Source organism: Sphaeramia orbicularis, chromosome 8 (assembly GCF_902148855.1).
Source record: "Sphaeramia orbicularis chromosome 8, fSphaOr1.1, whole genome shotgun sequence".
Lineage (NCBI taxonomy): Eukaryota > Metazoa > Chordata > Actinopteri > Kurtiformes > Apogonidae > Sphaeramia > Sphaeramia orbicularis.
In genome coordinates, this window is record NC_043964.1 from 22394715 (window position 1) to 22412662 (window position 17948).

Here is a 17948-nt window from a genome sequence, read left to right on the forward strand (position 1 = left end):
TGGTGGATAAGGTGAGCCCGTGCCGAGTCTTTTTCAGGAGACAACAAGAGCGCCATCTATGGTCTTGTGGTGATTAGGTTACTTCCGATGTTGGAGTGGTGATTAGGTTACTTCCGGCCTTGGGTACGGATTGCTTTCACATGACAATGTTCCGTACTTCGCAGCTGGACTCAGGTACTCACGCATGGTACGTTTGCATTCACAATGATAAGTGGACTTTGGGGACTCGGATACCCAGTGTGAAAACAGCCTAAGTCTTTGAGGGTTCATATCACCTGCCTAATACTGTATACATCCCGTTTTTGCTGCCAAAATAGCTTTAGCCCGAGGCCTGGACTCCTCTAGACTTCTGAAGGTGAAGTGTGGTATCTGGCACCAAAATATTAACATTTGATTCTTTAAGACCTTTACGTAGCAAATTAAAATCTGAATGGACTGGATTTGTTGATCCTGTATATCCAAAAGTTGCTTCATTGGATTGAACCTGACTTGTCCTTCTTTGGATTACTTTTGGTTGGTACTAACCACTACAAACTGAAAACACCCAACAAGACTTACAGTTGTGGGGGATGCTCTGATTCAGTCATCACCATCACAATTTGGCCCTTGTTAGGGTTACTCAGATCCTTAATCTGCCCATTTTGAAGCTTCCAACACATCAGTTTTGATGTCCAAATGTTCACTTGCTGCCTAATATATCCCACCTACTGAAAGCTGCCATTGCAATTAACATGAACATTAACACCACTTCGCCTGTCAGTAGTCATAATGTTACCACTGATATAGAGTATGTATGTAGATGGTGCATCTGCTCCACTGGAATATGTGTTTAGGCTTATGTTCTATGTGGAATAAGACAAAACACTTTATAAAGATGGTAACTGATTGAGAAATGCAAATATTAGTGCTTTTTCTGGGAAAAAAATGCAGCTTGTTTGAAAGGTCTTGATTACCTGTATGTGTTGCCAATATGGCGGCACCACTGACATATGATTCAGGGGCCAGTGTGGGTTTACGGACATATATCCATGGTTTACACTAGAAAAGAAACTGGGAAACTGCACCCCAGAACATCACAACAGGTGATCTGAATAATCAGCTCACAAAGTGTTTTGGAGGTTTTCTGTTTATGTGTGACCAAATTGGCCAAGATGCATTTTAAGACCAAGTGTAACCTCAAACTCACGTTGATGTGTGTAGTTTTAAAGGTCCAGTGTGTACGATTTAGAAGAATTTAGGAAGATTCAATGGCAGAGAGGGAATGTAATATTTAATTATGTTTTTATCAGGATATAATCACATGAAAATACAGCCATTTATTTGTTAATGTAGAAGAAATTGTATTGGAGTCTACTCTGCTGCCATGTTTCCAACTTGTCTACTTCTTTTCTTTTTAAAGCAGACATCGTATGGTGATAAAGAGCTTTACTATCATGTTCTATGCATGGACTGAAGTCAATATCTCCTTAACTAAGAAGCCAGAATGGACAAAACAAACAGTCAGTACGTTTACATGCACAGCTTAGTCCAGCTATGACCGTAGATCGATGAAATTGTTAATTGGATTATTGTCTTTGTTCCAGTCTACATGCTCGGGAGTATGATCGATTTACTGTTGAACTCATGTTGCCTCTGCTGTAATAGGTAGTGATATGCACTCTTTCAGCTTGTTGACCTATGCCATCGCAAACCACAACATTAGTCAATAGTGGGGAGCAAGTTAGTAACCCAGAGGTAAACTGAGACAACAATGGACGACGTTGAAAATCTGTACAATGCATATTTTTTGTCTACTTTAGTGCAGATGAGATGCATGATGCTCGACTGTCAGACCACGATTTGACGCAAACTAATCTGTTTACATGCAGGAGTAGATTGACTTTCAGCTGCATTATCTACAGTCTCGGAAAAAATTATTAGACCATCAAAAGTCATCAAAAATAATGGTTTTATGCAATCAAGTACTAACTCCTGTGTGTATCATGTGACTAAAACAGACAGAAAACAAAACATGGAATGCCTAAAAGCACTGTTTTTATCAATACAATACCATAGCTATTGATGTAAGAACTGAAGTGATTTTGGTTATTAGCAAGAAAACATGGAAAATGGCTCAATATCAGCTCTGAAATTAAACTCTTATGAGCTATTGTTGTTGTTATCATTATATTTGTCCAAAAAAAAAGTACCTTTGGTTGTACCAGGCATTAAAATGAACAAGAAATTGAAGAAAACAAAGGTGGTCTCATAATTTTTTCCACGACTATAAGTGTGTTAGTCCGACTATTAGAACTTCCATTTTCAGTCGAGCCAACTCGTTTACATGTACTTTTAATATCCAGCATTAGTCAGACTAATGCAATAATTTGGCTTTTTATGTGTCATGTAAACCTACTGAATGGACTTCCATGTTATTTACAGTTACCACAAGTGGGTGGTGGGTAAACAGTTGCAAGTTCATTGTTCGAATATATTCCCAAATACCACACACTGAACCTTTAAAACAAACCTACAGCAAAACTAAATTGCTGAGAAGCCGCTCCTTTCTAAAAGTAGACCTACATCATTAATGTTGATTCAGTTCTGGACATACAGTGAACCAATTAAACTGGAAACGTGTTCAGCAGTGGACCCAAGTTGTGTTTCCTTCGTTTTGCAGAAGTGTGTGGTGGTCTGTCCACTTTATCTGTGTCTCATTACTGTCTTTGGGAGGGTTGAGGAGGCTGCGGCCAAGGGGGGTCTTGAGGGGAGGTGTTTGTAGTTTGAAGTTAGGTGCATCCCTGGGGAAAGTAGAAGGTTAGAGCTGTGCATAAATCGCACGCCTCAGATCTCCTCTATGGAGTCAGCTGGGACCAGCCCTCTCTTTTTCCCGCTGCTTAGCTTTAGAAAGACCTCGCCATCTTCTCGCTTCCCCACACAGATCTGAGAAAAGAAGAGAGAAACTGACTTATCCTCTATTTTCTTGGAAGTAATAGACACACACTTAAAACGAGTGAGGACTTTAGTCTTAACCTCTGGAGGATTTTACATAGATTGACAGAAAGACAGAAGTCCTGAAAATGCATTATACAGTGATATGTTGTCACCTGGGATTCCCTGACGGCCATGTGACCTCTCTCTCGGTTGCCGGGGGCACCCTGGATGACCCTCCATACTCTCTCTCCTGGCCGAACCCTCTGCACAAAATTAGCCGGGAAGAAACCAACTTTGTCGCCACTTTTACCCTGAAAAGACAGTGAATAATAATAATAATAATAATAATAATAATGGGTTAGATTTATATAGCGCTTTCCTATGAACACATACTCAAAGCGCGTACAGTGGATCCATTATTCATTCGCTCTCACATTCTGCCTCTGGTGGTGGTAAACTACATCTGTAGCCACAGCTGTCTTGGGGCAGACAGATGGAAGCGTGCGCCTACAGCCCCCCTGACCACCACTGAACATTCACACACATTCATACACCAGTGTGAGTAGCAGCACTAGAGGCAAGAAGGGTGAAGTGTCTTGCCCAAGGACACAACAGCACATGACAGAGCAGGATTCGAGCCGCCAACCCTTTGGTTATTGGATGACCCGCTCCAGTGAAATAAAGTTACACTTCATCCTCAAGAGCACGGGTGTCAAACATATGGCCCGTGGACCAAAACCGGCCCATCAAAGGGTCCAATCCGGCTCTTGTGATAAATTTGTGAAATACAGAAATTACCCTGAAGATATTACCAAATGTTTCAGTTCTGGGGGCATATTCAGCCTAATTTGATCTCAAGTGGGTCAGTCGTTAAAATACTATCATAATAACCTTCAAATAATGAGAACTATAAAATTTTTCTCTTTTAGTGTAAAAAAACATAAACATGTAAAAACTATCTTTTCACAAAAAATGTGAATAACCTGAACAAATGTGAAAAGCATGACATGTCTTAAGAGAAGTAAGTGTAATTTTACCAATATTGTGCCTGTTACTAAATGTTTGGTGTATTTGTAGATCTACTGTGATCTGTAAGTTGTAATGCACATGTGTAAATGATAAACTGAGGCATGAAATTGTTAAACGTATTCTTAATACATTTCAGTTTGTTCATAGTTGTTCATGGTATTCCAATTTTTTAGAAGATAATTTGTAGATGTAAATATTTTCATTATACAGGGTGGGGAAGCAAGATTTACAATATTTTGAGGCAGGGATTGAAAGACAGTGTATGACCAATTAGTTTATTGAAAGTCATGAGAATTTAAATCTTCAAATCATATTTTACCGCATTTCTAACGGTCTTGTTGTCTACCTCAAGTTCAATTGCCATTTTTCTCATGGATTTGGTTGGATCCTTTAGAATTTTGGATTTGAGAGCTTTAATAAAAGCTTTGGTACGTTTTGTTGGTGCTTCCTCCACTTCCAGACTTTCTCGTAATAGTTTTGCTCATAGTCATTCTCTTCTTTCCATTATAAACAGTCTTTCTGGACACTCCAACTATTTTTGAAATCTCCTTTGGTGTGACGAGTGCATTCAGCAAATCACACACTCTTTGACGTTTGCTTTCCTGATTACTCATATGGGCAAAAGTTTCTGAAAAGGTATGGATAATAGTGTTAGGTATGATTATGACATCAATAAATGTTTGGTTTCAAAACAACTGACGTAGTGCCTGCTGAGAAAAAAACAACTAAATGTTCATTGTAAATTTTGCTTCCCCACCCTGTATAATTGTACTTTTTTCACTCTAAAAAATAGACAAAAGCGTGGAGTTGATATTATGTGTATGTTACTCTTTTATTATTTTACTAGTCTGGCCCACTTGAGATCAGGTTGGGCTCTTCGTGGGTCCTGAACTAAAATGAGTTCGACACTCCTGCCCAAGAGGGTCATTAGGATGTTGGAGTTTATTCCATCTACCAATGGGCAAAGGCGGGGCACAACCTGGACGAATCAACATTTCAATATTTGTTGCAATTATTAGAGATATGAAGAATGTTTAAGAACTTAATTAACCATTTCAATGTGTATTTAGCTGTGAAATCATCAGCAGATTTTTGTTGTTGCTGTATGAATAGATTGACAAAAACAAAACATCTTCTGTGCACGTAATCTCATTTAAATGTCAAATTTGATTTTGTTGTCAGTGTGTCAAAACACACTAACAACAGATGAGTCTCTTCACTTTCTTGTGAAACTGATATTCATGTGAACCTTATTATGCAGCAATATTTCACTGTTTATCGCTGTCTGAGTCTAGTGTTTTTGTGTTTGGAAAAGTGATTCACAAACTATACATTAGTAATGAACAGATGATTCATGCATTATGCATAATTTAAGGCTTTCTCGAAGCAGTGGTGTTGGTTAAAGGTGTTTTAATGATGACTGTGAGATGCACTCTAGGAGATAAACTGAAAAGAGGTAGTAAACACCCTAGGCGTATCCTCCATTTTCTGAGACTTCAACACACATACACACTTTTACACACAGACACAGATGCACATTTATTTCCATTGGGAGAGAGTGAAGCTCATTACAGACTCAATAAAGAGCTCTTTGAGGTTGAACACCATTCAATTACATTATGTTAAACTCTTTCAGTAATTTTCAGAGAAAATTATGTTCTATTTCTGTCTTTAGCTCCCTGCATGTTTACGACAGGAAAAATGGAGCAGGTGTTATGCATTAAAGGCTTGATTTAAAGACCTGGATTAACATATGCGGCAAATAATTGCACACATACAGTAAAATACACATGATGCACACAAGAGCACAGGTACACACAGCAAAAATCAACAAACTCAAACACTCCCAGACACGTGTGCAAATGATTTATTACCCACCTTCCACCATTCCTCATTAGAGTCGTCAGTGACCTGCACCCGATCACCGGGACTAGAGGAGATAAGACAAGAGAGAAGATGAAAAGAGAAGCGATTGAGGTGGAGAGAAATGGGGTGAGCAAACAGAGTGGAATTCATGATGGGAAGATGAAGGGGGTGAAAGAGCAAGAGCAGTGAGAAAAAAGGGGGAAAAAAGAGGGTTGAGTGCAGACACAAAAGATAACATTATCAAACAGCGACAGAGAGCTGTAGTAACCGCTGTGACAGAGCGGTGGTTAAAGAGTAGATGTGCCTTTGAGTCTCTCTGCAGAGGGGAAAAAGTCATGACATCCACATAAAACAAAACTCTGCTGCGGCAGTATGCCTGGACCTGATCTGTAGCCAACCTGGCCTGCATGCTAATGATGCCACTAGTTTTCGATGAGACTTTTTATACACACACACGAATAGTGTCCTAGATACACAGGGAGAAACTGTCGTCCCAATTGCACTTCTGTACATTGCGTCTCCTGGGTGTCTGTGCTCACTACTGCCCTATATGATTTTCCCTTACACACCCTTACAAGTTTCCCTTACAAGTTTGTGCACAGTTACATAAACTTACTAACTGGGGTGAGACCCATATGTCTTTGCTTATGTGAGCCAGTTGTTACAGATGAGATGATTACTGAGAGTCCCCCCCCAGGACCACTGCCACTTAAAAATTGCATACATAGGTTGGTTTTTAGAGGCTGTACACATCTTCAGTAAACCCATTCTGCTGTTTTTTATGTATGTGCATGTTTGTGCTTGATGAATACGTTTTCTGCTAAATCTCAGTCTAATGACATCAATGTTTATATAAGTTACCATAGACTTTATATATAACATTTTACAGATGGGGGAGCCGTGACGTTACGTCGTTGGTTGTTTTGAACCAGTTCGACTGATTCTATCTTGGCTTTTAGGACCGTATTTGTCCAAAAAGGGGTGGAGCTGCAGGTGAGCTAATGCTAAATGCTATCTTACTGACAATAAAATGGTAAACTTAATCAAGCATTGCATACCAAACTGATTTTACAGTCTTATTAGTGGAACCTTTAACAGTATGTATCAGGCATTAGAGTATAGATACACTACAAACAAAAAGTTAAGGATACCTGCAGCTCCGCCCCTTTTTGGACAAATATGGTCCTAGAAGCCAAGATAGAATCAGTCAAACTGGTTCAAAACGACCAACGTGCTAACATCACGGCTCCCCCATCTACAAAATTTTATATAAAGTCTATGGTAACTTATATAAACATGGATGTCATTAGACTGAGAGTTAGCAGAAAATAATGAGGCATGTCTTCAGTAAACCCATTCTGCTGTTTTTCGTGCATGTGCATGTCCGTGCTTGATGGACAAGCGCCTCATTATTTTCTGCTAAATCTCAGTCTAATGACATCCATGTTTATATAAGTTACCATAGACTTTATATATAACATTTTATAGATGGGGGAGCCGTGACGTTACCTCGTTAGTTGTTTTGAACCAGTTCGACTGATTCTATTTTGGCTTTTAGGACCATATTTGTCCAAAAAGGGGCAGAGCTGCAGGTGAGCTAATGCTAAATGCTATCTTACTGACAAAATAAAATGGTAAACTTAATCAAGCATTGCATACCAAACTGATTTTACAGTCTTATTAGTGGAACCTTTAACAGTATGTCTCAGGCATTAGAGTATAGATACAATACAAACAAAAAGTTTAGGATATTTTTAATTTTTGGGTTATTTTTTTCAGTTGGGATTCTTACACCGCGCTTTTTACTTTTTTGTGTGAATTGAATTGAAACGCATTTTTTTAATGACCAGACAGTTTTATTTACAAATGGCAAAAATGACAAAAAAAAGAAGACAAAAAAACCCCCCAAAAACTTAACTTTTTGTTTATAGTGTATGTTTAGACTTGGAAGCTTATTATTGTTTTTAATTATTTAAGGAGAAGGGGTGGGAGTTTATAAGTTATACTTCTTCGCTCTCCTTTTTCGAATATGTATTATATGTCTTATGTCTAAATGATTTGTTTGTTTATTTATTGCTCTTCTTTTTTGACATTCACATTCGAAATAAATACATCTGTTGTGACTTTATTTGGGAAAGATAAAGTACAAGGAATTTGTGTTTGGATTTATTATAATTTCATGATACATATGCAATTTCATGTTAATTTATTTCAGAGTAAAAATATACAGTATATTTTATTTGTGATTTATTTGTTAAAAGTTGAGCTAAAATAAGCCATAGTGAATGCTAAGATTAAGATAACTACGTTTCCCATGAGGCTTAGCATTACCCAAGAGGTATAGAAAATTTTCACGAAAGTAGATGTATGTATGCCACGAGTTGTGAAAAGTTGTATGTTTTCAAGTTGCCGCACGCAGTAAAATGAATATGTATTTTTAAACCGAGAGTCTCGCTTCGTTAATTTTGGATGTAATTTGGATAATTACAACAACATCAATCAATCAGAACCTGTTAACCACAACTACAGTCGAACTGTCAGGAAAAAATGCTTTCTATCAAGTAAAACAAAAGCCAGAATATCCTGATTAATTGAGCAGCAATTTACAGATGGACCACTTGATCACAAAAAATTAGGTTCAGTGTAAGTCTATGGTAGCATAGAAAGTCTGAAATAACATCCAGTAGTATTACAGTGTTTAGATTAATTGATATTTTATTCATTTTGGAGCTGTGGATCTCATCCATTGGACATAACTGTGATACTGCTATCTTTGAAGAGCCAAAACAGAATTATCTCTCAGCAATAAAACTGGCCGATCTAAGTTTTGTAAATGAATCATTTTTTTAAATTCCTCAGCAAATCTACAAAAATTAATATTTTCACATTATCATACTAATGTTTGTTGACTCAGATGTTTGAATTCTTAATTAAATTTTGTCAAAACTGTTGGTAGTCTCATAATTTCCCTGTTAATGAAGAATGCAACAGTGGAGAATTTCATAAATGATGATGCCAACTTGACACCAACTCACACTACAGTTTGTTATACAGAGTTCTTTTCTCTCTTGTATCTCTTCAGCATAATAAACCAGAATAACTAATGAAGAGCTGTAACTGCAGGGTATTAATGTACTTGTAGTTTTATGCAACAGTAAGATGAGATCAGATAACACCCATGTAAAAAAACAACCCAAAAACATAGGATTATTGAGAAAATACAACAGAAACTACTTATAGTCTGGTTCAGTTTATAAGTATATACAAATGATTCTTTTACATTTTTTCTTTATTTTTCATGCAGATTACTGTTTACTGTAATTGATAGTTGCACCGTATACATAACATAGAATTATTAAATATACTGTAATTGACTGTTTCACTTTGTGAAGGCAGCTTCAATCACCCTTTACTGTTACAAGCAGCAGCTGCAACCATTTGTCATTTCAGACTACACTAAGGAACACTGAGTTTTGTGGCTGCGTGTTTGGCATTTTGTCATAAGTTTCTTAGAAAGTTTTTTTTTTTTTGCACTGTGAGAAAATTACTTTATATTTCTTGCCTTCTTGCCACGATTCAGTATTCCTGCAGCATCAGCCTCAGGTATCCAGCCCGAAGCAGAGCCACAAGGCAAGTACAAATAAAAATGTAGAACTATCTTAGTTTTATTTATCTATATTTTTACCACAGAGTGTCAGGTGTAAAAAGAACCAAAATAAATGATGCAATCAGAATAAATGATCAAATAGCATATTTATAGCAATGATTCTGTCCTGAGCTTTTAGATCCAAAGAAGTGGTTGATCTCTGTAACTGTGATCACAATAAAACGGTTTCCTCTGTATCTCATGTCTGGACATGCTATTCTTTGTGGCTGCCTCTACTTGATAATATTGTACAGTTTCTGCCGTCTGTTTTTCATATTCTGGAAAATCTCCAGAACAGCATCACATATGTGCTCTCACACACAAAGCCACGGCACAGATGGTTGTGAACGGTCTCTTGGATCTACCTTTGTAATGACTGCCGCCCCATGATTCACACACAGACTCATACTTGTCTTTGTGAGGATGTAATGATTGTTGGTTATCTTATTTAAAAGGGGTTCTAATCATAACTGATATTCCAAACTCTCAACAGCAGAGGGAAGTTACGTACCAGAACACATTTAGGACTATCAAAACCAATGAATCAACACTATGTATCCACAGACTGTATCACTCACTAAATAAAGTATATATCTCATTGTTTACACACATCTGTATTATCAAGGTTTCTTCTTCAAACTAAAACTCATAGCTGCTTATTTTTACAGTCAATCAAAATAACACTGTGTCTTATAATCTTCATGTGTTCCATCAGCTGATAGTTTACATTATAGCTCTGTTAGTTTAGCTCTGTTTTTAGACAGAAAACATCCACAGTAAAACCACAAATCACCTCTGTTTTCTGTACAGTTTGTGTTGTCAGTAGCTGCACTAAAGATCTGTTTGGAATCGTTCAAACAAGGGCAGAAAAATTATACTTTTCTTTTTTCTTTTGTTCAGACAAGGTATAGTTTTTAGATGTTACCTACTTCACAGTTTCAACTGTGACTCCAGTCTGAACAAAAGAAAAAAAGAAAAGTATAATTACATAAACAGAAGACAAAATGAACATCACTAGCCTTATCCAAGAAAGTTTTGGACACGATGGTGTCAAGGCTCTCTGCCAACTGGAAAAGTTGGAAAAAACGTGAGCCCGCCAGAAAAACCACCTAGGAAGACTGGAGTCACAGTCGAAACTGTCAAGCAGGTAACATCTAAAAACTATACCTTGTCTGAACAAAAGACAAAAGAAAAGTATAATTACATAAAGAGAAGACAAAATGAACGTCATTAGCCTTAAGGGCAGAAACAACCAAACAAATGACAACTCAGCAAAGACAGTAACATCCGATACAGTCGAGGAAAAAGCTATTAGACCATCAAAAGTAATCAGAAACAATGGTTATGCAATGAAGTACTAACTCCTGTGTGTATCATGTGACTAAAACAGTCAGCAAAGAAAACATGGAATGCCTAAAAGCACTGTTTTTGTCAGTACAATGCCATAGATATTGATGTAAGAACTGAAGTGATTTTGGTTATTATCAAGAAAACATGGAAAAAGGCTAGAAGTCAGCTCTGAAATTAAACTCTTATGAGCTATTTTTGTTGTTTTCATTATATTTGTCCAAACAACAGTACCTTTAGTTGTAAAATGAACACAAAATTGAAAAAAACAAGGGTGATATAATAATTTTTTCTGCGACTGTAATAACGTTATACCTTGATAAGCCTCACAATCAAACTCACCCGTCTAAAAGAAACACTGCCATTCCAAACTCCATTCTTTTCATTTACAGCTGTGTCCAGTGGTGAAAATAACACTAGTACTTTTAGCTTTTATCACTTTGAAAAGTTGTTTCTTACAGGTTCTCATCCCATCTGGACACTTTCTGATGCTTTGGTCAAAGGCCCTGTGGCATTGGTTTTCCTCTCCATGGGCAACACTAAACACTATAATGATAATTTCAGGCATTTTTTTTTTTTTTAGATTTGAATGTAGAAATACTACATATAACTCCTTTAAAATATAACTTTTACCTTTGTTCAAATGCCTTCAATATAAGTTCTAAGTTAATATTGTCATGTTTTTATATTGTGTTAAATACTGTTGAATTTCCAGAACTGAATGTGTCTTCGTGTCCTAACTTGTCCTCCTGCCTTGTTCTGTTCGCCATCAGTCAAAGCAGACTCGTGCTGCTTAAAGTAATATATATTGATTTGACTGAGAAGCAGTGAAAGTCTAAACAAGAAAAACACACTGCTTTAAATTTTGAATGATTTTGCTTAATGACTGAGCCTGTCTAGACATACAGACAACTTATTGCTATGATACTGGTCATGAATATAACCCCTGTATGAATCCAATTTAGTTGTCCTCCAGTGCATTTTTGTAGTTAATAAAGATTAATACTGACAGGTGTGAATATTTTAGAGCCTTGTTTCTTTTATACAGGTTGAGAAAATTCAATTACAGAATGAAATGATCGATCTTCCAAACTCTCCAATGTGTTGCTGAATTATTTTCATGTGTTGCAGAATGTTCAATGATGGGTAAAGTATTTTGTGTTTCTTGTTAGTTGCGGTTGTCTATTTCATTTGTTTACTGTGTTTTGGATGCTTTATTGCATACGTCACTCAAATATATATTAAAACACAGCACAAATGTTGTACTGTACTAATGAGTTCTACAGTCATGGAAAAAAACATATTAGACCACCTGTGTTTTCTTCAATTTCTTGTTCATTTTAATGCCTGGTACAAATAAAGGTACATTTGTTTGGACAAATATAATGATAACAACAAAAATAGCTCATATAAGCTTAATTTCAGAGCTGATATCTAGCCATTTTCCATGTTTTTCTTGATAATAACTAAAATCACTTAAGTTCTTACATCAATAGCTATGGCATTGTACTGACAAACAAATTGTTTCTGATGACTTTTGATGGTCTAATAATTTTTTGATGATTTATTATTGTTTAAATGGGCAGGTTCTGTGGGTAATGTGAGTGGACACGATGGGTTACAAGCAAAATCTGGAATGGGACTGAGATTCATGAAAAACCCACAAGTCTGGATATAGAAAAACCACTAGGATCATCAAATTTAACACAGTGTCTTTATTTATAGTGGTATATAAGACCATTTACAGCCATGTTTTCCAGATCAAATGCACTGACAACTAGGTAGCTTTTCCTGTCCCAATTTTGGTCCTATTTTTGGCCCTAATATTTGATTAAAAATTCTTTAATTTTGAGATGGCTCAGGGCAAGACTATATTATTTTTTGCTTTTATCTGAGGTCATCATTAGGTACATCCTGGGGGGAAATATAACTAAATTTCTCTTTTATTATTGGGTCTAAAAAAGCTGGCAAAGTACCAGGTACCGAAATGAACCCAGTTTCACAGTAGCACCCATTTATGTTGCAGTTTAGTTCCGAACTCTGTGCATGAATGCATCAGGTAATATAAGCTTAACCTCATTCCAACGTTAACCTCTCAACCCTCAAGAAGTCTATTTAAGTCGTGAGGAATACCTAAAATATCCTCACAATGATGGCGAAAACTAAAAATCCATCCTCACGACTATAGAAAGTCATGTGCGCACACATGCATCCACGTACGTCATGCCCTCATTTTACAGCTCCGTCACTCCTTTTTCTTTTACCTTGTCCTCCTTCGTCTCAAACTGGTTTCACTTCAATATTTGCCCTTTACTTTCTCCGACTGCTCCCACTATTCTCTCTCCCTCTGCCTATGATAATCTCCACCTTCCTTTATGTCTGCCTGTCCTTTCATCTCTCAGTTGTTTAATGTCTGTATCCTTTCCCCTGCTGGGAACACAGCTCAGCTCTACGTGGGGACAGTGATGGGCTCCGGGTTTATAATTAGTTGTCCTTAAGGGCGAACCCAACACCGTCCTCTGCAGATGGTGGGGACATTTTCATCCTGCAGGAATAACAGCCAGGGCAAAAACACAGGAAGGGACAAAAACAAAGCAAACGCAATCGCACATGCAAAAGCAAAAAAAAAAAAAAGCCCTCCTGCGCGAGCACACACATGGTTACGAGAGGTAGTCTGTTCGTTTTTTACTCACTGTAGTTCCAGGTCATTTTGTTCCTGAGGCAGAAACTTGTAGAGCGCTACATAAGTGTGGATGGAGTGAACTTCAATGCGCTTGGGCACCTGGGTACACAGAAATGGAGAGAGGGGAGGTCAAAGAGAAACAGAAATACAAGCTGGAGGTGGAAAACAACAGGGGGTGATGGTTTGTACAGGTGAATTTAACCAAGTAGTACCGCCACGCTGCTTTCCTCTGCAGGGGTCTGCGCTTGGACGCTGCCGGTGTCTTCCTCCTTCTCCATCTCAGCGTCGGGCGCAGGGGTGTCTGGAGGTGGCGAGAAGTTTTTTCAGCATGTAAACACCCACGCATATGCAATCAAGTATGTCATATGTCACAACAAGACACCGTAAATCTGCGCGCACACACACTCGCTCTCACACACACACGGAAAAACATGCACATGTAAACAAAAAGACGCAGAGACGCACATAGGCATAGACGTACAATACAGATGCATTTCCACAATCAGGCAGTTTGTTTACCCCCTGTCTCCTGAGTTATCTCCTCCTCCATGCTGCACTGTCTCTGCTGACCCTCCTCACCCCCCTCCCCCTTTATCAAAGAAAGGAAATAGAAAGGAAAATAACATGTTAGCACCAGGTCGTCAAAGGGAATGCGAGCTGCATCTGCTCTGAAACATTCAGATGCGTAAAAAAAAATGGAGGTGCATATTGAGAGTTTGTTATTCGTTTTTCCAGTCAAACATTTCACAATATGGTTACTGTATCTATTTTTTTGTGCAATTCAGTGTCAGAATAAGCAGATATGTTGTATAGAATTTGCAGCATAAGAAATAAATGCTTGATTTGAGAAAATAGTGTAAGTGTAGTCAGATATTTACACATCTTTCTTTGTTATATGGTACAATGTCCGCGGCATTATTAATATGAGATGTTAATAACTGTACTGGGTAGTGTTTGGAAGGTGTGTGGTGAATTAACTCTGCTGTTATTGAAGCCCAGCAACACTGATATGAGCTCATTTAGGAAAAAAAAAAGTCTTTTCATCGACGTTACCATCTTTTATTTGAATTTTATAGTCTCTACAGGTAAAGTCGTAATGAAGAATTTACTCATATTTCATATTCTTCGCTCTAAAACTTCTACCTGGTGACAAGCTTAGACTTATGTTTCATTTTCGCTGCAGTGCTCATTCTGCAACTTAGTTACACTGGGTGCGTTTTTATTACCCCGCCCCCTGAAGGGGAGGCAAGGGGTATTGTTTTTGGTGTGGTTTGTTTCTTTCTTAACACTTTAGCAACAAAACTATTGGTTGAATTCATACCAAATTGGGTTTATACAATGCCAGTGACCCAGAATAGATGTGGTTACATTTTGGGATAAAAAGGTCAAAGTTCAAATTTTTAATAAATTTTTTAAATCTTTTTTTTTCCGCATTTACTTATAATTCCTGAAATTTCATCTGTCTATAAAAGCATCAATTTTGTTTCAATTTACTTCAAACCTTGCACATATATAGAGGCAATTGATATACTGACATCACCACATCATCAGCTGGATCGATGCCAAAATAAGCTACAATATGTGTGAGGGGCGGGGTTTGTTGTGGGTTTTATTCGCATTTTTAAAAACAAAACTATAAAGTCTAGAAAGATGTGAAAAAGTTGATGCATCAGTAAAGGATAAAAGTGGGTAAGTGCAATGGAAACAGATGTAACTGAATAAGATTTTATCAGTTCTTGTAGACCAATAAGGAGATATGCTCATTTGGTAATGTTTGATTTGTGGCCACCATTTTTTTTTCCATAAATGTGCACACTTACGTCTAACGAAAATGTAAACCCATTAATGGGAAATGTTCAATGTGAATAAAAACAACGCAAAATAAAAAAACATGTTATGAAGGCTGTAAAGTTGAAATGTGTTGCTGATAGTGGTAATAAAGTATTTTTATATGTATATCACATAAATTCCTAAATTAACATTTTGTGAAGGTCTGAACAGCAAATCCATCATGTCATATTCATACATTTTCCTAGTTTTGTTTTGTAAGTTACAGTCTTTCAGCTTCTACTTCAGCTTAATTTTTTCACTTCAACATTTTCTACCTTTAAACTGTTTGTATTAAATATTTTTGCTTTACGTCTACCCTTTAACAGTATGTCCTGACTTAAGCTCTTTCATCTTCTGATTCAGCTTCATTGTTTGGTGAGTTTCTGAGCATGTTGAGGGGGTGAAATGGCAGTTTAAAGTGGAAAAAGCATAAAAATGAAAAAAAAAAATTAATAAATCCATAACCGTACATCCTATCTCAAAAATGTTTGCACAGGAGAGTTGGGGTGAGTTTTCTGAACGTATGGATATATAACATGTGGGAAAAAGTCGAAACTGAAAAATTTGTCCCAGACATCAAATTTTTACGAGCTTATAAAAAAACTACTAAGACAGTACTTAAAAATTTACAAAGACAGTTTTTTGAGAAGGGTTCACTCTATCTTTTGGTGCTATTTAGAAGCAAATATGACAAACAGCCTCAGACTAGTTTTAATTTGAAGGTTTCAATCATCATTTCACTGACAGCATGTTACAGTATTTCAGCAGTAATTCACCAGCATTCAAGTAAATGTTTTTGGCATTCAGCAAACGCACACTTTTTCTACAACAAATTCATCTTCTAGTTTTTATCAGTTTATTCCAATTGTGGAATGTAAATGTTTATTTTCCCCTTGTTGTCTTATGTAACAAATGGAACTAATTCTACTAAATTCTTTCACTTCAACTATGCTTTCTGCTTTTCAAGAGTTTAATCTTCAGGGTCAAAGTAAATATGCATTACTTCTTCCATTAAACATTGGTTTCTGATGTAAGCTCTTTCAGCTTCTGATTCTGTTTCATTGTCTTAGTTTAAACCCATCATTTAACCTCTGTTACAGTAATTCAGCAGTACTCAGTAATCACACACATTCTACAGGAGGTTTTTAATCTGTTTATTGCAGCTGTAGAATGTAAAGGTTCATTTTGCACATTAGGTTCACCTTGTTTTCTTGTGTAACTTCAGCATTTTCACCTTCTAATTCAATTTAATGCTTTCACTTTGGCTATGTTTTCTACCTTTAAAGAGTTTAATGTTAAGGTTATAATTTGAATATTTATGCTTTACTTCTTCCATTCAACATTGGTGTCTAATGAGAGCACTTTCAGCTTCACAGTTTCAATTTAACCCATCATTTAACCTCTGTTACAGTGATTCAGCAATCAAACATTCTACAGAAGATTAATCGTCAAGTTTTTATCTGTTTATTGCAGGGATTCAGGGATTATTATTATTATTATTATTCAGGGATGAGCTAACCCTGTGCAACAGAGATAAAATATGCCATTTTATGGTATGTGAACACACTGACCAATATTTAGTCGTGCTAATTTTTATTAAAAACACAATGAACATTCTAAAAGCCTACATTGACATTCTGCCCTCTGTGGACTTGGTTGACCATAGTGATGTGAACCTGCCTGGACTGACTTCAAATTAGCCCTCTGTAGGTTCTTCTTGTATAACTTCCTCATTGATGTATTTACTGTGAGTACTGTGTTGATTTAAATATATATGAATGTGAACAGATGGGTGGAAGTAAAAACGCTCTTCTTTGTCTGTTCTTTTTGTTGTGTTTTTTTTTTTTTTTTTTTTTGTTTCTTTTGTTTTTGTTTCTGTTTTGTTTTTGGGGTCTTTTTTGTTTGTTACCTCCGCCAAGTGTAACGGCAGAGGTTAGCAAGGTAACTCAAAAAGTTATGGACGGATTTTCAAGAAATTTTCAGGAAATGTTGATACTGGCACAAGGAACAAATGATTAAATTTCAGTGGTGGTGGTGGAGGTGGGGGGGCTGATCTGCCTTGGTGGAGGTCTGCGCCCTCTGAGTGGTTTTCTAGTTTTTGTCTGTATCTTTTTTTTTTCGTTACTGTTACAATTCTACATAAAACTCAGTAAAGATTTAAGTTACAAAAAAAAAGTATAAACTATGTACATAGATTGTGTAGGTATATAAACGAAAGGAAATTGACAGCCATATGAAGGAGGAAGGTGGGGGGGTGTGACAGGAAAAGTTCATGGAATATTTTTGTTTTGTTTGAATTTTAATTTATTTCTATTTATTTATTTATTTTATTTATTTATTTATTCATTACCTCCAACAAGGAACGGCGGAGGTTATGTTTTCAGTGGGGTTTGTCTGTCTGTTTGTTTGTCTGTTAGCAAGATAACTGAGGGTGGGGGGGTGGGGTGACGACAGATTTTTTTGTTCGTTTGTATGTCTGTTAGCAAGATAACTCAAAAAGTTATGGACAGATTTTGAAGAAATTTTCAGGAAATGTTGATAGTGGCACAAGGAACACATGATTACATTTTGGTGGTGATGGGGGTGGGGTGGGGCGGGGACAACAACACTGATCTGCCTTGGTGGAGGTCTGCA

General features: G+C 36.9%; 1 protein-coding gene across 2 annotated transcripts in view; it reads right to left on the reverse strand.

Moving 5' to 3' along the window:
- Positions 1-2170: 2170 nt before the first annotated feature.
- LOC115424530 (SH3 and cysteine-rich domain-containing protein 2-like) overlaps positions 2171-17948 on the reverse strand; it is a 66886-nt gene continuing 51108 nt past the window's right edge. The window contains exons 6-11 of one of the 2 annotated variants that reach the window (XM_030141858.1): positions 14004-14073; positions 13697-13785; positions 13495-13583; positions 5821-5872; positions 3087-3224; positions 2171-2922 (exon numbers count right to left, since the gene is read on the reverse strand). In XM_030141858.1, the coding sequence (XP_029997718.1) occupies positions 2824-2922; positions 3087-3224; positions 5821-5872; positions 13495-13583; positions 13697-13785; positions 14004-14073 (537 nt within the window). In that variant the 3' untranslated portion in view covers positions 2171-2823. The remainder of the gene's footprint in view (positions 2923-3086; positions 3225-5820; positions 5873-13494; positions 13584-13696; positions 13786-14003; positions 14074-17948) is intronic. The other variant, XM_030141859.1, reaches the window with a different exon arrangement.